At 40.1% G+C, this 23,186-nt stretch overlaps 1 protein-coding gene across 23 annotated transcripts in view; it reads right to left on the bottom strand.

Annotated features, from left to right (window-relative positions):
- The window catches only part of BNC2 (basonuclin 2), a 410,528-nt gene that overhangs the window by 109,277 nt on the left and 278,065 nt on the right, over positions 1-23,186 (bottom strand). For all 23 annotated transcript variants that reach the window (XM_032477642.1, XM_032477637.1, XM_032477641.1 and 20 more), the window contains one exon: positions 21,084-21,319. In XM_032477642.1, the coding sequence (XP_032333533.1) occupies positions 21,084-21,319 (236 nt within the window). The remainder of the gene's footprint in view (positions 1-21,083; positions 21,320-23,186) is intronic.

The following is a 23,186-nucleotide window of genomic DNA, read 5'->3' as shown; positions in this document are numbered from 1 at the left end:
ATATCTTCACCAAACTAAAATGCTCTGGAACAGAAGTTCCAAAAATCACTGTAACTTTCTCTACTCTTTTTTTCCCCCTTCTCTGAGAACTGCTAAGCACTATCAAAGTAAGCTGGGGTTCCCTAGACCCTTTTCCTTAGGCATCTATAAAAATTGAGCTATGTTCTTTCTGTCTAGAAGAGATGATAATCAAGATGAGCTTTTACAGAAAAGACTATATTGGTCTAAATAAGCTAACCTGTCAGGATCAGGAAAGGCACTAAGCAAAGGGGAAAATGGAACCCATAAAGCCAAGAAGACTGTCTGTATTAACTTTTCTTATTCATTCCCCAAAGTCTGTGAAGTGCCTACTGTGTGAAAGGCTGCAAAGCACACTGGGGTGTGCGTCAGGCTTGGGGCAGAACCTCTGGTGTCTGAGAGTGTGACGGGAAGAGAAATGGGTTTACTAAGGGCAGACTGCTGCTCTGCCGGGAGGCCAGCCAGCAAGCCGACGCACGCACAAGAAGGGGCCAGAGGAGAGCACGACTTGGACAGGGGTCGTGCAGAAGCAGTTCTGCAGCCCGGGCTCACAGTGCCTGGTAATTATGCACATTGTCAGATCTGCCAGGAGACAGATTTAGCAATGAGCAGGGAGGGGGCAGGGAGGGGGCAGGGTGGGGGAGGAGGGCCTGTTACGAAACGTGCCACCCACCTCCCACTGGCACTATCAGCTCCATGTGCTCCATTAAAGACAATCAAGGGTTCCCAGCCTCCCCTGAGATCAAGAGAGATGGTGATTATGAAAATAATAACTGTTTAAAAAATTACCTACATGTTCTAAGGGAGCTTTGAGCTCATACTTCTGACAGTGTTAAAACACGCGCAAGCAGGAAGGCAGAAAACAAAAACAAACTGGGAGACCACAGGAGCCTCAGTCTGAAAGGCCACTCCAGCGCTACTTAAGCCAAACGCCCTCTGTGAGTCTCAGTGGTTAAGCGGGTCCCTCCTCTGGGTGGCATTCCAAAGGCACCTCCTTCACATGTGCAAAAACAAGAAACCGGCACAAAGACGGCACAGCAGATTTCTGTGAGAGACTCTGTTTCTGGCGGAATAGCAAAAAAGAAGGAAGGGAAAAGCTTTTCTTTCATTAATTTTTTTTAAACAAAAAACTGCCTACAGACACTGGTGTGCAAAGCCAAGTTTGTTAAAGTACAAGTGTAATTTACTTTTATATAAACACAACTTCACAGAGCTATCAGTAGGTTCCATTTCAGTAAAAACAAACAAACAAAAAAGAAGCTGCAAAAAATAATTATAAAACATATGGTGCAAACCCCGGCTGTGTTTATTTTATGACAGTTAACATTATTTACAGTGTGATCTGGTCAGAATTAATACTCAAAGGGTTATACACAAAATATGCCCAGTTTTTCTTCTTAACCACACACGCCAGCAGTTTGGTCAACCCACCTAAATGAATTTGTCTAGAGAACTCTTAGATTCCCCTAAAGAAACCAGTTATATTTTAAACACATTATTTTATTCAAAAAGCTTCAGTAATCCCACCCGTAAGCTGCCAATAGCAATAGAGGAAGAAGCTAACCCTCTCCCTCTCTTTTTGAAGAACAGGAAAGTCTGACAAAAATGCATTTTAAACCCTGCCACTAGCTGCATCAGATTCTTTAATTGTACACTGTTCATTTCATTGCCTCAGTTGGTACCGTATATTAACAAGTTTAAAAGATTCCGGTTTATTTTCTTTTGTAAGAACAGCTAATACACTTCATGTGACACATTCATTATCGATATATCCTGTTGAGAAAAACTAATGTAAACATCTTATCCTTGCTCTTGGAATTGCTTCTGGAGGTACTGACTATAGAATCTGCCAAATGGGAAGTCACGATAGGACTTTTTTTCCTTTTCGTGTTTAACTGCAAGGTACATAATAGCCAAGAGACACAGTAACAGAAAAAAAAAAAGAATTAAGAATAATTCTTGGAGTGAAAATCTTATAATTTTCCCCAGCCTTTCTTATAAAAAGATTCCCATTCAAGCCTTATATTAGTATAAACACCAATATTTATGAGACCAGGCAGTGTTCAGTAATTGGAGCTGAAAGAGAAAACGGCTGCCTTCCCTCCCTGGGCACCCAGACACAAGGCACCCTCCTTCAGAGGGGGTACAGACCACAGCTTATCTTCCCAGTCCTACCAACCACTCGAAATGGCTTCTTGCACTGGTGTGCTGAAGCCAGCTTGCACCAGCCCACGGGAGCCGATTGTTAAAGGTTTAGGATTTTTTTGTAGCTGGTTGTGAAACATGGACCTTATTAAAAATTAAATTGTATAAACTTACAATTAAAGAAAAATATTACAAGTAAAGTTAACATCCTCAAATCTCACAACTTCTCATTACTTGGCTACATTTTACTATTTTACTATTATCTGTGCTCTTGAGGTTACTCAACTTCTAATTATGTTTCCTAAGGTGGAAATACTACTACACATCTTTTCCCAACCCCATGTTCAGTGACTGGTGCTGATAGGCTGAAATCAGCCATGGTGGGCTGCGGGATATTTTCACCATAGAAATCAGCAAAGACTGCAGTTCACATCTTTTTTAATTCAAGAGAGCTGTTGCAATGCATTTACCAACATTACCACAAGCTTCTTCTGAATAATAGATGACTGTCTAGTTTCAAAACTTAGGCTTCATTTGAAAACACACATTTGTTTAAACTTTATAATCCCATCTGTACCCATTTGGGAAGGAGAAAGAGATAATTTTGCTATGACAGATTTTTAAAAATAACTATAAATTTTATTCGGATCACTTATTTTTATGAAGTCTTGTAAAACATAACATTGAGCATGATTTCCGGATATGAAAACCATTAGATATGACAAATGAAATATACGATTTGTGCCTTGGACAGGAAACACCCTGCACAGTCTCTAGAAACAAACACAAAGATTAAGTCACAGGCACACAGGTATAAAAAAAATTTTTTTAATGCCTGGATTATTCTATGTTTATAATAAATTAGTAAATGAGATTCTAGCCACTGCAACTCTTTTTGTGTTTTTTTTAAAAAACTATCAATTGATCTACAATATAAATACACCTGAGGACTAAAACACAGAAGACTGAAATAATTCTGAATCAAAGCCAGTGAAGAAAAGACAGCTTACTGGTGTTAAGACATAAGAAATATTGAGAGATAAATTACTCTTGCTTAAATATGTAGCAATATTTGTTAAGATGAAAATCAAGATGAATCAAATACTCATATTCTTAAAACTAAATCTGGATAGGAATAAAAATCTGCCCATTTGTATTACATGGCACATCCACAATCTCATTCTTTCAATCTCTAGTTTATAAACTTAAAACAAACATTACATTTTTCAACATTACTGCTATTTGTAAATCATCTACTAAAAGGAGATATATTGAAACTAAATAGCAAACCCTTGAGAGATCTTATGAATGCCAACAAGGAGAGGAAAGGCAGGATAAATATTACTAGAGTTAAAATGAATGTTTTATAGGTCTTCCTATAGCAGCTGGCAAAATTTTATAGAAGTGAATTTTATTAGAGAGAAACACAGTCTAAAAATCAAATTTTAAGACAGCCAGTCTTATGAGTAATATAGGAGATTTCAATGTAAGTATCAAAAATGTCTGATTCTAAAATTTGCTTTTAAAGACATCCAAATCTACATAACACAGATAGACTCTGATTGTGACCATTAAATAAATCAATAATCATGTAAGTGCTTTTAAAAATAACCTCCTGCTGAATGAATTAATTATTCTTTAAAGATAAACATACACAATACAAAGAACTCTAGATGTGATATCAGCAGATCTAAATTCGAGTAGTTTTGAATGATTTTTTTTTACTATTATCAAGTGTAAATTTTAATTTAATAACCTATAAAACAAAATTACTAAAACATGCACATCTATTCAATAGGTCTCTGTGTTAAATGAATCAGTACAAGCGAAATCCCTTTGTAAGCTTCAAGTGCTATGGACCACAAGAACCAACGAACAAGCTCTTGTTACTCTATCATCTTAGTGGCTGGAAGGGCCATCCACTTTGAGATAGGAGAAAAATACTTCTTCCTTGGGCTAAGATTGTCTTCCTGTTTTTGCTTCACAGTAATGGAGATGACCGTGAATGAAAGAATCACACAATAGTAATGCAGGAATGGAACATCTAACTATGCAACCTAATTCTATCTGATTTGTACCTATGGCTGCAAAACCACATTGCTTTAATCATAGGAAAAAAAAAAAAAAAGGGCATAAGAAGATCATCTTTAAAAATCTGCCTCTCTCTTCTTTTATTTTCCCTTCCCTTATCCTCTTTTTTAACTGACTGTAATATAAAATTGAAATATATTTTGTTATTTATCACACATAATGGTTTATGTACCCTAGTCTTAATATGATAAATTTCAATGTTTTTCTTTGAGTAGAAAACCATGCATTAAGTTGCTTTGTCTCCAAGTACGTCTCTGTATTTTCTTTTATGGGTAAATCACATGTACTTAACAACAACAAAGGTTCTTTATCCGTGTATAAAAAGAACAGGGAAACTGCGGCCAAACTAATTTTCTACTCACTTAACGGGAAGATGGCTTTTATGTATTTTCATAAATAATCTAGACGTGATTTCCATAAAACACAGTCACAACATGGATGAGTTAAACCCCAGATTATGAAGTGAATGACTAACAACAAGCAAAACTTGGATACTCTGGCTCTGATACCTGGAACATAAAATAGTTTAGAAAGGAATATTGATATCACCAAATTTTTAACTTTGACCAAAACTGATATACTTCTAAATATAACAATAATCTCAAAGAAATACCTGTAAATACTCAATTTTTAAAAATCCTAGGCAGACGTTCAGCCCAGAGAAATGAAACTAGGAAATCCAAACTTTTGAACCTTTCAGTTAGAGCAAAGTTGTCCACGTGTTTTTAAAAGATGAAACACTTCCTGTCATTTAATCATCTTCACAAGGCTTAGGGTCAAGAAAGCCCTGGGATGAGACGATGAATTTTAAAGAATAGATTAAAAAAAAGAAAAGGAATTTCAAAGATGCTGCCTCACTTTGTATTAATGTTTCTGAACAGGGGAGTAGGAATTGTTTAAAAAACTGCACAGACGTCCTATGCTCACTGGAAACATACTTAGGTCCCCAATCTTACCAGGTCTCTAGCTTCCCATCTACCCAACCACAAAGCCTGGAATCAATCGCTGAGCACCTTGCCTCTCCCTCACCTACTGAATTCAGTCAGCAAGTGGTTTTATCTAATCTTGCTGTTTACTCTCTCTACCACTACCCTAAAGCCAGGGTCATTTCTACTTGATCTACTGTGACAGCTTCCAAAGTAGATAGTCTGGCTCAGGGTTCCTCCCTCTACAGGTCCACACAGATACCACTAGCAAAGGAAGTTTCCTAAGGCACTAGTCTGGTGGTCAATTATTGTAGTACTTGCCCCCCAACTGCACAGGCTTTCTGGTACACAGATCCTGGAGTAATCACCTCCTGCTCTGGCTCTGGGCTTTGCTGTGTGACTTGCTTTGGCCAACGGGATCCTAGTAGATATGAGCTAGCAGACACTTTAAAAGAACTTGCACATGTGGACCTGCCTTCTGCTGCTGCTCTTAGGAACCCTCAACTATCTGCATGTGAATAAGACCAAGCTAACTTCCTTAATGATGAGCTGTACTACAACCATGTGTCACCTTCACTATCCCAACAGCCAGCCAGTACCAACCTAACAGGCAGAAGGGTAAACCAGGCCATCTGACAGCAACCAGCTCCTCCCCCTCAATCCTATCAATGTACCAGTTCACTGCAGAACTTTCCAGGTGACCCACAGACTTGCGAACAACAATAAAATAGTGGTTTTCGTAAGCTACCATGTTTGGGATGGTTCATCATGCAGCAGGGGATAACGAATACACTCGTTACTTAACAAGAATCAATTTCCAATGAAATGAAATGCTTTAACCTGCCAATCAGTGCCCTCGGTTCTCTGGCTCCATTCCACCTTTCGAAAGCTCTCCCAACTAGTCCATACTGCATTCTTACTAACTTCGTTAAGGGCATGTAGTATCATGTGAAAGTACAACATGTGGATGAAATTTCATAAAGGCCATCTAAAATGCCCAACATGAACTTTCTTGTTGTGAAGTTTGGCAATTTCTTTTCTGAAGACAGTCTTAAAAGAAACCACTAAAAAGCTGAGGTATGTGAATTTTTATTATACCTAAAGAAGTCTTTTTGGCCTCACAATTTAAAGCTCAAAAAACCATGGACTTTTGTTTTTGTGTTCATCTGTTTTTCTTTCTTTTCATAATCATGAATTAATTGCAGAGCCTATTTGACATGGAGGGGAAAAAAAAATTCCCCTCTTTCTCTCAAGAGTCTTGTTTTCAAGCCTTGTCCACAGAAATGATAACATTAATAAAGCTCTCTATTTTTATTCCATAAAAACTTCTTGGAATTCTAACTCAAGCTAATATTCTAGTTCATATGAAAAGAGATGAATCTTTATGTTTTAATCCTTTTCCCCAAAGATTTATGTGGGAATGAAATAAGAGAAAAATTTGGAAACATGTTCTAAGCCAAATTTGGGTTTTGTTCTGAACTAAAATTTATTGACAAAAATAATTTTTAATCTGTTTATATTACCAATCTGTTCTACACACTGACCTGCATATTCCTCAAGGTTAGTTCAGCTTCATAGGGGGAATTTCCTCTATTTAATACAGTACTTTTATCAAAACTAAATATTTAAAGTATGACACTTGACGTATTAGCATCTCTCAATCTCACTAAGTTGTATGCTGCTCACCAACACTACTGACAAAGTGAAAATTATCTGTCATTTTGCAGGGCTCATTCTAGGCAGAAAAATACTCTTGAAACATGTTTGGAGGTTCCAGACTTAACATAATTACTTAGGTTTTCAACATACTCCAGCAAAGGGAAGATACACTATTTCTATGTTTGCTCTGTAGGAAAATGTGCTTTAATTCTGTGAATGTCATTTCAAAAAGGGTACATGTGCAAAGACTAAAAGAACTATCTTTTCAATATATACTATGACAGTTTGATGTTATTCAAAGCGTAAGTGCATTCAGTCTCCTTCCATCCCACTCAAAGCATTGCAGAAGCATTATCTGCAAAACTTTATAAAGTGTTCTTACACTGAACATCCGCATAGCAGTCCTTCACAAGTGTTGTTGTAAATAAGTGAGTAACAACAAAACAACCGTGATCTTGCGAGCCCTCCTCAGCATTTACATAATATTTACTAAGTGAAACTACAGTAAGACAAGTATCTCAAAAAAATGACAGGACATTGTAGAAAAATAACACTTTCCCTTTTTCAACATATATCACTGGTGTTAGAATTCTACAATCTTGACTTTCTATTAATATAAAACAATATGTGACAGAGAAGGTATACTTATCTTTCATGAAGAAACCCAATCCAACGTTTTTAACTAAAGCCAAACCTTGACTAAATAAATAGCAACCAGACTCATAGGAAGACATATATGACCCATGGCACAGGCAAGTCTAAAAAGCTGGTGAAATTTCTCAGGTCTGGGAAACCACAACTTATACCCAGGATGCTGTCTGGGCTTTCAAAGCAGACTGCTCAAGTGAATACATCGTATGTGAAAACTCTATACTAGAGCATTCTTTTATAAAGTTCCTTTTTAAGAAGTATTCCCCCCCTTCCAAGGGTGTGCCCCCTTCAGGTCCCAGGGACTTTTCAATATGGGAAATGTAACACAGTAAAGCTTCCTTCCATCTGGTGCCTTGAAAAATATTTATGAAGTTTTACTGGACATCTTTGATAATCTTGATACTCCAGACATCTCTGTCAAAGTTATCTTACAATGTGAACCTTGGAAATCAGATTTTATATTAACAGCCTGGATCCAGCTGTAAAGTGGAACAGAGAGAAAAGAGAGGACAAAGCAGATGCTGTGGTCACATGGCCCTTCTTACGGTGCTACCCAATCTGAGACCACTTTCCATAAGAAGAACCTACTGGCAGACTATCACTGTCTTAATTACATATGTATTATATATAAAACTTATCCGTCAGATAAGCAATCAGGTGAACTAAAAATTCTATGAACTGAGTGAGGGAAACTAACAAAGGGAATATAGACTGATTCCAAATTTGATGTTCTTTATTTTAATAGGCAACGTAATTTAATATAAAACATCTACATTTTAATTGGCCCAATTACTCCCCAAGTGGTGCTGGCAATAGTAATTCCATGGAGATTTTCTTGTTCTAAGCAAGTGACTTCATGGGTAGCTTTTGCAAAATGATCCTAATAGGGCTTAAAACGATCATCTTTGGATTCTCACTAAAAGAGAATTTTAAAATAAGTTTTTAGTAACTTGTCCAAACATTTGTGATTAAGGAATTGGAAGGAAATGCATCTTTGCCACTTAACGTCTGTGATCTAGGAAATAGGTGAGTTTTCCATAATAGAGAGCAAAATTTCATTAATTTAAACTAAAATAAATGTTTTTGAATTCAAAAAGTTGGGGCTGGATTGAAAATTAATTTGGTTTAGTTGGTCATTTAATTGCAGAGCTTGAATTAACAGTATGAAGCGAGATAGGTAGAAAATGTTTAAAATTCTGTAAAGCATTAACTTTTCAGGTAAGTTGGAAATATGTCCAAAGAGTATATTTATATAGAACGCATTACTGCACTGATTACAGATTATACTTATATATTCATTAGAAAATGTACACTCATGGCCTCTGCCTTCCTTTAGCTTAACTTGAGCCCCAATCTCCACTAAACTGAGAGCTGTAACGGAGGATCATGGGACCTATCTTTTTACTGCTTGAATATAGCAGCCATTCAAGTAAATCTCTGCAGAATGAATATTTTCCTGAATCCTCAAAACAGAAAAACAGGACCAAAACACACAGAACATAAAGGAAAACTGTCACCTAATGAAATGTTTAAAAAGCGATGGTGGATCAAATTTGAAACAAACACTGTCCACTAAGATGTATAACCAAATTATACATTTTAGGTTAGTAATAGTAAATATTATCTATTAGTTTCCATTCTCCACCTCTAACTGGCCTGTAAGTTTTCTGGGTTTATTTTCCCAAAGTTTTAGCCAGCTGTCTCAATTCATTTTTCTTTATTAAAAATTAGTAGGCAGAACAAAAGGGCGATTTTACTTCTGTATCTGACCCTCCTACCATACAACTTACTCAACATGTTTTTCTTTTGTAACTCAAAGACATAATCCAGAGTAACAAAAAAATTAATCTGAAATTCTCAAACTTGCAGAAGAGGTTTACAGGAGCAAACTTTGCATATAAAAATTTTCCTTCAGGAAAATACTAGAATTTTATATAAGGGGAATTCTTCACGGCTGGAGAAGGATTTCTGTTTAAATACTGAAAATAATAAAATCATTATTTAAACATTACATGCGTCAGACTTGTTATTAATCCTGCTGACCTGCTCATTAAGTCAAAATGCTAATGTTTTCTCATACCACACAGGAAAACATGCATACTATGGTCAAGTATATGAGTGTATGGGTCTCTATAAAATTAAAACAGAGAGAAGCATCTGCTCCCCACAAACACCAAGAATTATCTAAAACTTTGATTTAAAGTAAATCAACTGTTTCTCAAATTCTTAAAATAATTTTTGTAGATGGATTTTCAAAAGCCTTATTTTACAGGGTTGTCTGTATCAGACACGAGCGTTAACTGACTACAAAAATGCACATGCAAAAGCAGCTAATGACCTTGCTTAATTAAAATGTGAAACTTCAGCCTCTTAAATTCCATGTATACGATTTTAAAGGAGGCTTCGGTAAGTTACTCTCTTGACAAGAGCATTCAGATTGCAGAGAAGGCTACAAAGGCGTTAATGACATTTACCCCCCTAATAAGAGCTGTTCACACTTCATGGTTTTTCCTTGTTATTGCTCAGGACAGACACTAGCACCTCATTGAAAGATCAGTGCTGCAAGGGAAAAAAGGCCCCTGGAGACACCTCAGACTGGAGGAAAAGCACTAAATCAGGTGATGCTACATAGATGACATGTTTGATTCTCAGGGGTTCTTACTCACCCTATGGCCATGGATTTGAGGCAGTTAACACACAGCCAATCAAAACCCTCCCCCACTCCCAGAAGACAGGGCCATCGTCTTCTGCAGCCGGCAGAGTGAAGGCTAGGGAGAAAAGAAATAAACTTCTTTCAGGTGCCCTACGTCTGGCAGGATCCAAATGTCTTGTACTGCTCTCAGTTAATCTCCATCGATGTGTGGCTGAATGAATAAAACACTGACCTTTTCACCTAAGAGACCACAATTTGAATCCAACGTAAAGTCACCCGAGGATCAATGGACAGCGGTGCTCATATTTTAAAGCAATAAAGCACTGCAAAAAAGGGAAAGGGAAAAAAGGAGGTTTTTTGTCGTGGTTTTGGCCACAGATTCAACCCGGTTTCCCTGGCTCAGCTATTATGAATTGGATCTCTGATTCAGAGTTGAAAAGCTCCCAGCACTGCCCCTATGGATCTCCACGTCTGGCACGAGCCCACGGCTACTGCAAGCAGACATTGCCTCACATGTCAATGCGTGGAAAAGCGATCCCTGCCGGTGATGGAATGATGGCTGACTCCACGGAGTACGCTCAGCGTGAACTCGCCTTCTGGCAGAGATGACAGGGCACAGAGACACGGAGCTCTTAATTACTCTTTCAAGGGGAATTTAAGTGTGTTTTGCTGTTAATTTAAAATTTCTAAACATGCGTGCATACTTTAAAAAGAAGCAAATGAATGAACCAATTTCAGGTGCATCCCCAGCTACCTAATTCTGTGTCTTATCAACACACCATAAAATAAACAGGCTTAGTATTATCGGGTACTCCAGAGGCAAAAACCTATGGGAGAGATACTCTATTGTTTAAAGGTCAGTTTCTCTGAAGCCTGGCCTGACCGGACCATAAGCCAATATTTTAACTGGTCTATGTTCCAAACATTCTCCCACTTGTTCCACTAAGAAATCGGGGCGGCGGGGGGGAGCCTGTTGTACACGGTATTCCTTCAAAATTCCATCCCAGAGAGGATGCAGCGTGCACCAGAATCTTCGAATTACCACATTTACTCCACCGCTATTTTTAAAACCAAAAAAGAAAAAAAAAATCCACAGCAGGAAAAACATTAAAAATAGAAAATACAGTAACCACATTACTCATACTAACTAGAAAGCTGCCTCTGACACTATTATTATGGCTTTGTTAAAGAGAGAAAATTACACGAGGACAAGGAAACCTCTCCTTACAGACAGGACCCTCAGTTCTCAAAGTCTCTAAAAACTGCTTTTCTGGGGGCTATAGGTGAGAAACACACAGTAAAGCACAAATGAGCTCTGGACAGTAAATGCACACCAACCAATATCTTCTTCTCCTAATTTGGGGTCTTACACACTAGGCATTCCACTGCTGAAACGCAAAACTACCACTGTCTAATCTGCCCTCCAAGTCCTTCATCCCAAGTCTACCTTGACCGACAAAGAAAAAGAGAAAGATAAAGAGAGCAAGAAGGGACACAACAGGTCACTCAGTTGCCACCAACAAATGAAAACACTTCTTTGAGAGCAACAGGACCTCAATGGTGAGTTTCTAAAACAATCATTCATTAAGTCATCAGCCAGTGATCTGTGTTTTTTAAGTTGAGGGTTCTTAGCAACAAATGCCAGGTCTGTGAACCAAAAGAATCACAGGTCACTCCCCACTAGGAACGAATGGTGATGTAAACATCAGGTGAATCAAGAAGAGCTTCTGATCAACAGGTCCAGGCTTGGCTTACACTCACCAACACCTCTGCTCAACGCTGCTCACCTTACCAAAAAGCAACTCTCCCATAAACCTGTTCACAACTCTTCCCAATGTAGCATTCTTCCTGTACGGAAAAATGTTTGTTCCATCCTTTCTCCTGTGTAACAATCTCTCTCTTCTTCCTTAAGAATCTCCTCTTTCAACAGGTCTTCCTGGAGTAATGCAGTTTGGCAGTGGTCACTTTAATTCTACTAGCAAATGTCCTGGCCCACGTTCTATTTTCCAATAGCTGCTGGCATTACTTACAGAGCTATTCTACATGAATCAAGTAAGTGCATCTTTATTTATGTTTGTCTCATCTGTATGGATTTAGCAAAAGCTTCCAAAAACCCTGCACAGATCCTCATCTCACTTTCTACTTTTCACAGCCCTTTGTGATTTCACATATGAGTATTTGAGATTTGGGTCACTCCAAAGAAACAGATGGCAGACCAGCACAGGGTCTTGAGAGCCTTCTCATGATTCTCTGCTACAGTCAAAACTGAGCTCAGTTCCTGCACAAATCCCTCTCATTCTCCACCTGACCCTTCTGTCAAACTAGGGGAAACATTAACAAAGGCCACAATTGCTCAGATAAAATATATGGACACATAGAAGAATCACAAAGCTTTGTAGCTGTAGGAATTTAATGGCTGTGGTGGGTAGGGAACCGGGAAATCACTCTGCTTAAGGAATTAACGTTTACTGAGCACTACCATGAATTTAATAAATTCCTTCCCTTTATCCTGAAAACTCCATTACGAAGGTATCATCAAGAAACTAAGGCTCACAGAAATTATGTACTTTTTGCAAGGCTGGGGAGCTAAGTCATGGCAGAATTGAAGTCTACACCCAAAGCTCAGGAACTTTCCACTTTAGATTCAACAAGGAGCGTGTAAGAGTGTTGCTCTGGACATTACATGGTTTAATCCATGCCGTCCCAGAGAACATCCATTTCAAGCAAATATGAACTGGTTCTTATCAAATGGCAAACAGCCAGCAAGCTGTGGGCTTATTTCAGCTCCTTCTGGGGAATAAAAAACCCTCCCTCTGTCTCCCATAGACACAAACCCTATTTTAGTAGCCAGTGCATTCCATCTGAGAATTTGGGGAGCTATCTATTTCTACTTTGCAAGGGTAAAGGGAGGAATATTTTTATTTCAACTCTGAGCACAAAACATCAAGCTACGTCCTTGGATAGAAGGTGTTTATTTTCACTGCTGTTCAAATAGAGCTTTGGCAAGGGATTCAAAAATCCCTGTATTCCATTTCCAGCTTTGACTCTGCTCGAGGCCTTCAGCCTCGATAACTTTAAAACCAGGGATAATAGTCTCCGAAACTCTCTAATAGGGAGGTAAGGAGCATTGCTGGGATAATGTCTATAGAGTGGTCCAAGCACTGAGGAAAACAGATGCTGTAAATACAGCACATTGTCCTGAACTGTCTCCCGCTTGTATATCCCTGCCAAAGACAGGGGGATCGTGACCACACACACCTGTGATCCTTCTCGTCTGAAAAAGATCCACATGTTGTTGACATGATGCAAAGACCCCTTATGTCATGGTGGTGATAATCCAATCTTTAGCTGGAGTCAAATTAACTCCTCCTCTGTGTCAATGCTTTGGGTCGTCTACACATTCTTACAGTTTGATCATAACTCCTATGGTTTGTTAACTGCTGCTTCATCCATTAGAGTGGGGGCTTCTTGAGAGATCTCTTGTGTACTAAGCACATAGTAATTAATCAATAAAATTGGCTATTTGAAGGATTACCTAAATGAATTTATACCTAGATCCATTTTTCTTTCTGCTCTAGAAATTTCCTCAAAACCTGTGAGGTCAGATAGATAATAGCCATAAAAAGGCTGCCTATTTTGAGAAAGTTTTACTTTATGCAATGGGGTGAAAGTCCAGATACTCATTTAAATAAATTCATCAAATACTCATTCCTTCTGGGCCAGGCACTTGGAAGGGTGCTGGAAGAGCTGACGAAATAGAAAAACAGAAGGGTAATAAAATGATAGCTTTATGTAGAAGAAGTCATTACTTTTTTTAAAAAGCACACATGCATACTCATACACAATGTAGTGATAGTTAGCATTAATAAGAGTGCTGTAATTACTTATTTCACTAAGTACTTTATAAATATCGTTTCATTAACCTTTACGGATGAAGAAACTTAGGTCCAAGTGTGTTAAATGTCCTACCTTAGGTAACAGAGCTATCGAAAGGTAAAACCAAGGTTCATACCCACTTCTGTTCCACTCCAAAGTCCAAAACCTTTGTCACTATAGTCTCGTCTCTTATTCGTAATCGAGCACGTAACATGTACATGTGTACACGCAGGTTTGTGTATATATGTCTGTATATGCATAGGTATGTACGTATTACTTATTTACAATTGAATAGTGGCTACCTTTTCACATAACTGGTTGGGAAGGCGCTCTGTTCTAAGAGACACAGTGAAATATAAAATAACCAGGATTTAAGGCTGCTTTATATACGAAGTCCTAAACTGGTCAGGTTGGCAATCGTCTACAGCAGCCTTATCACCATCTTTTTCATCATCATGTTAAAAGTTAACATCTACTGGATATTGAGCAAGCGGCACTAGTAAGTGTTTAATGTGCATCATCTTATTTCATCTTCACGATAAACCCATGAGGTAGTAGGATCCCTGCTTTAGGTGAGAGAGTCTAGCCTTAGGTAGATAAAGACATGGGTCTATTTTCACACATCTAGTAAGAACTGGAGCCAGGATCCGAACCCATGTACCTGCCTTAACTACATTAATCCGTGCCCTAAGCTTTCCTGGCCCAATTGTTGAAAAACACGGCAGAATGTTGGCTACGCCCCAACAGGTGAGAGGGGGACTGTGGGCATCCTCCCTGGTACAGAGGCACCACGGGGGTGACTGCTCAGTGGGACGTGTCCTAGCTCCTCTGAGTCACGTGGTCCCAATCAGACGTAAGCTCTCAACAGCAACATGTGGAGAAGTGACCCACTCTACTTTCAGGCCTGGTCCATGAAAACCTCCCACACAGACTCTGCATCTGCCCTCTCTCAGGGCTACCACCAGGATGAGGAAGCTGAGGGCCCAGAGGAGGGCAGAGCCACAGAACGGCAGAGGCCCTAAATTACTGCTCCTCCCATCACCTCCAGGAGGAAAGCACTCACCAAGCAGGAATGCTGACTGGTCTTGCTGAGAAGGAGAAACAAACTCCTATTGTGTTAGGCCAGCATTTATCTTACTGATATTAACTGATGCCTAAAATGTACTTCCTGTCTTTTTCTAAACATTTGGCATCTGAAGAGAAACATGTCTGGCCCCTGACATGGCCCTGATGTAAGTTTTATGCATAGATGTAAGTGAAAAATACCACCTTGAGTCTCAGAGTTTACAATATGCTTTCATCCACATTACTTCATCTTTTTGCCATTCAAAAGCACAAGAGGTATAAAGGGTTATATCGACTTTAGAAATGAAGAAACGGTGGCTGAGAATGGCAAGTTTTTCCATATTCACATAAATAATCAGTGGCAGTACCAAGACTTTATCCTAATCTTCTTACTCAACACCCAGGGCCCCCTCTACCATCCAACTGGATGGATATCCTTTCATGTCCCCAAAGAAGAGCTACTTCAGCTCTGCTCCACCCCTGCACATGATAATAAGTTGAATTCTTATTAATTACGTATAAAACCTTTGTTTTTTTTACACCTAATTACAAAAGGCTTGTATCCCTGGAAAGGTAAGTCAAAGACGAGAATTCATAATGAAGCATAATTATAAGTATTTGATCTAGAGAAAAAGTTTGGGTCATGGAAATCAGGGAACAAAGGGAATCTGAAACAAGGTGGAATATCAGAAAACAGCCAAGAAAAGAAACAAAAAAGAAAAACCAATTTCACCTAATTCTGCATAAGGCCAGGTGGGTATGATCCACCACTAAATACAAGAGAGATCTTAACTCAGTCTATCAGTTCAGAATTATCATCTCAGGCCTCCTCTGCCCTGCAAACCACACCATTTTTGATGCTACAAGACTCATATATTACATTCTGGAAATACAGTTTGGGAGTCTTAAGAAAAAAAACCCAGAAAACATCCAAACACTGCCCATAAAGTCAAAGACCCAAGAATGAATCAAGTTTCAAAACTTCCTCCCTCCAATATCTGGTAAGAACTATTATGCGCCAGGCTGCGTGCTGGGAGCTGGGTTACAGTTATGAACAAGGGATAAGTGGTTCTTATCCTCAGGAAGTTCATCGTGCATCAACGGTGCCAGTAACAGTCCTGGGGTCATGGGAAAGTCACTTGACCTCTTTGAGCTTCCACAACTACAAATGTTCATTCACTACAGTGTCTACAAGAGGACGGTAAAAGAAAGAGGATTCAAAGAAGATACGTGTGTGAACTTGCGCCGCAAAGGGCTGTTTAAATCCAAGTGTTTGCTTAATATTGACGTTTTCTACCACATGGATACCACTAAAACACTTATTTTGCACAGCGCGCTAGCTAGGGCATGTGGGAGCTTCTGCTTCTCTCCTTACTGCCCTCAGTGGCCCAGCTGCTGTTAAAGCATTTGGTCCCCAGGACACCTCAAGAAAGACTAAGGATCCTTGGACCAGCTGAAGTCACTGCATGTTCCATGAGTTCCTTAGTGAAACATCAAGCTACACCAAGTTATACAGGTGTTTTTACCTGTTCATTTAACATATTTATTGAGTACCCTGCCTGGTGGCACTCCCTAGCTAGGAAGCCAGAAAAAAAAATTCAGTTGACTTAATTGACTGATTTTAAATTGGATTAGACCTTGAGGGATACAGAATCCTGAGACAGAGCCACAAGAGAAAAGACATATACTGGTTAAGCTGGACGGAAAAGATCTCTGTGAAAAAGTGGGACTGAAGTACAAGGCGTCACCCAGGCAGAGGTGAGCAGGGGAGTCCAGACAGAAGAATCTGTACATGCAGACACTCCAAGCTTGTGCTCAGGGATGGAAGACCTCTGATGAGCTTAACAGGAAGAGGCTACCAAGTGGGAAAGGCTGGTGGAAGCTCCCTGTCTCCTCTCACAAACCACTCACTCTAGACCTTCTCAGAGCCTTTATCATGCTACTGTTATTGTGAGGCTCTAAGAATCCAGAGTGCAGATCCTCCAGACCCTCAAGCCAGACCTCTGGGAGACAGGTGCACTCAGGGTACCCTGGGCAAGGTTCTTCTAAAGTGTTGACTGTTCTATTAGTTCTGACTGTTTCAAGACACAGATGATTTGAAATGTGCATCACTACTCGTCATCTCACAAGGCTGCTGACACCGCAGGCTAATTATTCAGAGCATCGGATACGGCTCCCTGAATCCTGGCAGGACTTATTTGCAAGGGAGGAGATTTCCACAGATGGGCTGGTGCATGAGCCCAGGCAAGTTGGCTACACGCTTCAACTGCAAAGAGACTGTGTGAAAACATGATTTTTAAATGATTAAATTCAACAAGGATAGTCACCTGTATTCTTAAATCCGAGGTCAAAGACGGGGCAAAGGGGGAAAGAACAAGACCCTGCTTGTATTCATTGTCAATAAATGTACCGTGAAATACAGACATGAAATAAGAATTAGTCTTCAGCAGCAGAAAAAATATCTTATGTTCCTTCATAGTTCACTTTTTAGGATCAAGTTGCCTATTTCTTCCTTTTTCTGTTTTGTGGGAAAATGCCTAAAATTTACTTCACTTTTCCGGTACTTTCTGAATGAACACTTTAATTGGTATTACATGGGACAATACTGGGTTCTTTACCTTTAAAGACACTGTCTGGATTCTTAAGTCACTGAAGTCCACGATATGCTCTACATTTTATACCCAGCTGCTAGCTTACGAATCACATAGATAATCGTACAAGTGAAAAGGAATTTTTTATGGGAACAGTACAGGATTCTTGACAATTATTGCTAGTCTTTTAAATAAATCTGTGGCACTACTATCATCTCTCTCTTAATAACCTCTTCCCACACACTCGCAAATGATAGTTTGGAATGGTCAGTTCCTCTTTTCTGCCCATTCAAAAATTCTAACTCAGATCAGACACTGCTATTCTTCCACAGTCAAAAAAAAACTATTTCTGAAACCAGAATGAGCTGTGTTTATACATAAGGGATGTAGGTTTGGGCCCCGAGAGAGTTAAATTAATATCCTGGCTTCACCAGTTCAACTTACTGTACATCTTCATTTGCCCAGGAACACAATCTATAGCCAACTGCTAACCAAGTCAATATGTGGTAAGACTAACAGCCACCCTAACTTGCCTTGATAATTATTCTCCTTTAACTGACATAATATTCAATATACTGTTGTTGAGAGCAATAATGCTAAAATTGATGCCTTGAGGGCTACAAGACAATTGAGTTTCAGCCAGATAAAATGACTTGTACACTAATAGTGCATTATAGGGTTCCACAACCTTTGGACGCACATTTCATAGTCTACCTGTACAAAAATGTTACATATAATTATATTCAAAGCCATTTGTGCATACCTTATCATTACTATATATAATTTTAAAAATATTGGCCAATAATCAAGTAACATTGCTTAGTAGAAAAAAAAGTTTATTTCATTGTCTAGCTCTTAGTTTGGTTTTTATTTTTTTAAACAAAACAAGCATTTTCTCACTAGTGTTAACAGTATTGTGTCCTTCAACCTATTGCTTTTTTTCCTAAACCAAGAATTTTCGCAGGAAACAAGCAGATGATAAATGCTGAATGACAAAAGGCATCATTTAAATAAAATCTATATTTCATCAATCCTATCAATAAAACAAGGCAGAAACTAAACCTAGTGTTCCTAGAATGTAAAAATCACCCATGATTTTCTCAAAATGTCAATTTTAGACGCTGAGTGGAAGAAGCAGATTATATTAAATTTGAGATTTTGTCAAAACCTCTATCAATGAAAAGTAGTTATAATTTAAGTATCACAATAAATGACAGTGCTCTTTATATGCAGCAATTCACCCCAAAAGAGGAGACCATAAATATTAGTTTGCAGTTTTGTTGAATTTTCTTCTCAAATTTAATCTCTTGTAATTTTTTGTCTTTAAATCCTGAGCCCTCAATCAAAATGAAATACGGAGTACATTTTCTACACTTGCCTTAGAGTTATGTTGAAATGCAGAGAAGAAAACATCTAAGTAATAATTTCAAGTAAAACAAAGAACAGGCGCTGTTCAAGACAAAACATTAGGGCACCACACAGCAACCAGTAGGTTCTGTATGGACTGCCCTCAAAATGCTACCAAACTGGGTTGTTACGATGGTGAATGATCAGTTATGTACACATCTATGTCTCTTTCAACAGAAAGAGACCATGCACATGCTCCAGATACCTCGGGCAAAAATACACACGTAGAACTGAAATACGGCACTGACGACAGAACTCAGCCTCACACTGGAGGCAGTGAAGGTACCAGATCGGGGCATATGACTCTAAGTTTTGAATGAAGGAAAGAGTGCTTAGCCAAGCTGACAGTTCCATTCAAAAATCTGCAAGAGGTTTGTTCCTTCCTGCAGGGTGAAATCCACCCCAAACGGACATTAATCATCATGTGTGGAAACAACTGTAGAAAGACATGGCACTGCGTGTATCTCCAGGCCGGCATAAGCGGGGATTGTGAAACAGGTTCCATGCTTTGTTCTTCCCGGCTCCTTCCTCCTGGACCCTGTGCCCCTACAGGTCCCCTGACCACCCAGGACTTAACTTTCTGCTCACCCCAGTGAAATGTCCCCGTCCTGAGGCAAGTGAGATAATGCTTATGAAAGTCTTCTATAAACTGAAAACGTAACATATAATTATCCCTGTTATCAGCAACATCTCATCTTCTGAGGGCCCAATTTCCTGTGCCTTCCAAGTTGACATCTCACTAAGAAATGATTCCACACTAACGAAGGCAGTCATGGGAGCAGACAGGTGATCCTACCCTCTCCCTCTCCCTCCACTCCGCATCCCTCATCCGCTCACCCACCCTGCTAACCCCTGGAGGTGATACACAGGAGAACGACAGGAATGTGTGGTGTGTTTATGCCAGGTTAAAGCCAGGGCGAGACTCGACTCCCTCCCCCAACTCATCACATACCAAGTTGGCAGCCTCACACACAACACAGGGCGGTTCAGGGAAGCAACAACACTGGCAGAGCCAAAACCGATCTTTTTTGAAAGGATCAATTCTCCTGGTATTATTCCCCATAAGAAATTTCAAAACATCACTGCAGATTCTACCTTCTCCAACTGTGATCTCCTTTGGCAGGAGGGAGTATTTCTTCATCGTCCAGTGTAGTCTTTTTGGATCCTGGGGTCTCCCAACATGCTGTTTTCAACATTTACCCTTCAAGGGTCACAGGAAGACAGATGGCCATAAAAACATTTCAGAGGCAAAGTACACAATGCAAAACGACTCACAACGTACGGCGAAAAAATGTCAGAAAAGATGAGGTTGAGAGCATGGGGAATGGAGGCTGCTGGCCTCTGAAAACATCTCAAGACCCTTACCAGACCGGAAGTGCCCCAGACACATGGAAGGGGCTCAAGCTGGATGGGCAGGTGCTGTGAAGGCCAAATCTACAACCAGGTCTGCATGTTTTGGAACCTGGGGGTTTACTGGTTATAAAAGCAGGGACTTTGCAGGGGTGACAGTTCGTCCTTTGACTTGGATGAAGAAGCAATAAATGGTTAGGGTACACAGAAAAGAAGACACCAAGCCTACAAAGTAGGCGCGAGAACGAGCCCTCCTAAACCCAGATGCAGTGTTGTCTCAGATTTTCACACACCCCTCATCCACCCTCAAGCCCTCCCTTTTAGTAGGGCTGCGATAAAGCTTGTTGGAGAAGCCAGGAGGCCCACATTGTAGGGAGAGGGAGTTGAATTCAAAAGAATGCAAACAAAGCAACCCTAGGCAACCGGCCACTTATTCCTTTCCTGACCACTGAGGCCGGGTGCTGGCCCGCTGGCACACGGCACCTTCCTTCCAATTCCCTGACGCGCCTGCCGAAAGGACCATTTTAATCAGAAAAGGGTGTGCGTGCCTGGGCCTCCGAGGGATGGGAAGGAGGTCAGGTTTGCCAAAGGCTCCCACCCCTGCCCTCCTCCAGCTGGCCCCAGCCACCGGCGTCAACGTCCTTCCCCTACCTGAAGGATGTACCCCCGGACGTAGTCCCGCAGCGTCCAGCCCAGGCCGTGCAGGATGTGCAGCACCTCCTCCTGCTTCAGGACACTGAAGAGCCGGTCCAGCAGGATCTTCAGCCGCACGGGCACCGCCTGGGTCCCGTAGAGCATCAGGCTGCTGATGTCGAACACCACGTTGGACTGCACGATCTCCACTTGCGTGGGGTGGTACAGGTGCTGCGTGCTGAGCTTATCCAAGGCTGTGGAGGCCACACCAGAGGTCCGGAGGCGGGTGGGAACGAAGAGAGAAAAGGAGAGAACAGAGACAAGGGAAGGAGACACACGTTACAGGGAGTTCTCCAGGCTCCATTTCTACAGCTGGGTCTTAACCACAGATGTTTAAGCGAGACGGTGCAATGTAAATAGTTCTCTTCCCATCTCCTCCCTGTTGTACACTGTTGTTTTTTTTTTGTTTTTGTTTTTTTTTTTTTTTTAAGATTTGGTGTTTATAAATTGCAGATGACAGCAAATACAAAACACATTCAGCTTTCAGGATGAGAGCCGCTGAGGAGGTTTCTAAATGACTGTGGCTGGTGCTAAAACCCTGACTAATTAATTTGCTAATTGAACTATGGCTCAACCCAAGTTAACCACGGTGTCCCCCTCCCTGCACCAAAAGGACAAGCAAATAAATAAGCGTGGGCTCAACCAACATCACTTTTCTGAGTAAGATTCGCCCCTTAGGATACCTGAAGGGTTTACAGAGGAAGGGGAGAGTGTCCTTTGGACCCCAGGGGTAAAAGCCCTAATTTAGAGGGAATAGGAAAGCAGACGTCTGGGTGGAGGACTAGTCATTTACCTCAAGCTCAATTAGGTAAGGGGAATTACCCTAAGACTTAGCTCATCTAATTTCCCCTCCGGCTGTTCACCTATTAGTTTCATGGTTGCTGGCATGTTCTCTAAAAGTTACTCAGGAGAAACCAACAAGAAAAGAAGTTCAAGTCATAATGAGTTACTTCACTAGCAGCTCTGATAAGGGTTTAGTATGCGGTGGAAGTGGGGGAAAAAGGACTAAAATCAAAATATGAGAATTTCTATGTATTTTAGCCATGACATCTCAGCACAGAAAACCGAGGATGACCATTCTCAGAGTAAGTATTTTTAGTGAAACTAATATTTCAACAATTAGGCCTTTTTCTCTTCAAATCTAAGAAATCCCATCTCTCCCCTATTAGATAGGAGAACCAAGATAAGGTCATACATTCTAGTCCTCATCCTTATCTGAGTTCCTGGGAAACCTACTGCACATAACGTGATTACATTTTCCCTCAGTTTCCCTAACGTGAACAATTCAGGTCACAGAGTCTCATCTACAGGGCTCAAAGACACGCTGCCAAGATTAATGAGATAATGAATGAGAGGTGCTTTGGACTCCTGAAGAGAACACAAACTGTCAGAATTATACACATATGACCTTCTGGAGATAAACAGATAAATACGTGAGCCTGAAAGATGGTTGTCTCATCTCGTGAGTCGGGGAAATGGGTTATCAGACAGCATTCACCAGGCTCAAATCACAGCTCTACCCGAGAGTCCCCAAGATTTCTGCAAATTCTAAGCCACTGCCTGGACTTTCTCAACCACTCTTCCCAACACCTTCTCCCCTAACAGTATAGGCTACTGTAGGTGTGCACTCTGAGCAGCTCTGATTTTAACATGCCAGTATTTCTGCATATTAATGCAGGTATTTAAAAGGGCACACACAATTTTTAGTATTTCAAATGTATTTTTTCAGGGCTCCTCCTCCACTCCCGTTTCCTCCTGACTTGTGGTCACTGGAGAGTTCATGTACTCTTGATAAATTGCTTTCTTACATCCACAGTGTAAAGGCCCTTATCATTTTACCCGCTGGCTTCATTCAACACATTTCCTCCCAGGAATACTTTGTCAAAGAGTTCAGGTTTCCTCATACTTCATTTCTTGCAGCTGATTTGTCTGATCTTTCCTATTCTAGTGGTTAAGTCAACTTTGAATAAATAGCTTTAAAAATTAATTTAACGTTTGGGAAAGATAAGGGATTCACAAGCCTAGGGACTGAAGTCTTCTCTCACTCCACAGGGCATTTCA

Source organism: Camelus ferus, chromosome 4, assembly GCF_009834535.1.
Source record: "Camelus ferus isolate YT-003-E chromosome 4, BCGSAC_Cfer_1.0, whole genome shotgun sequence".
Classification (NCBI taxonomy): domain Eukaryota; kingdom Metazoa; phylum Chordata; class Mammalia; order Artiodactyla; family Camelidae; genus Camelus; species Camelus ferus.
Note: the sequence above shows the minus strand (reverse complement) of the source record. Positions and strands in the feature narration are given on the sequence as shown.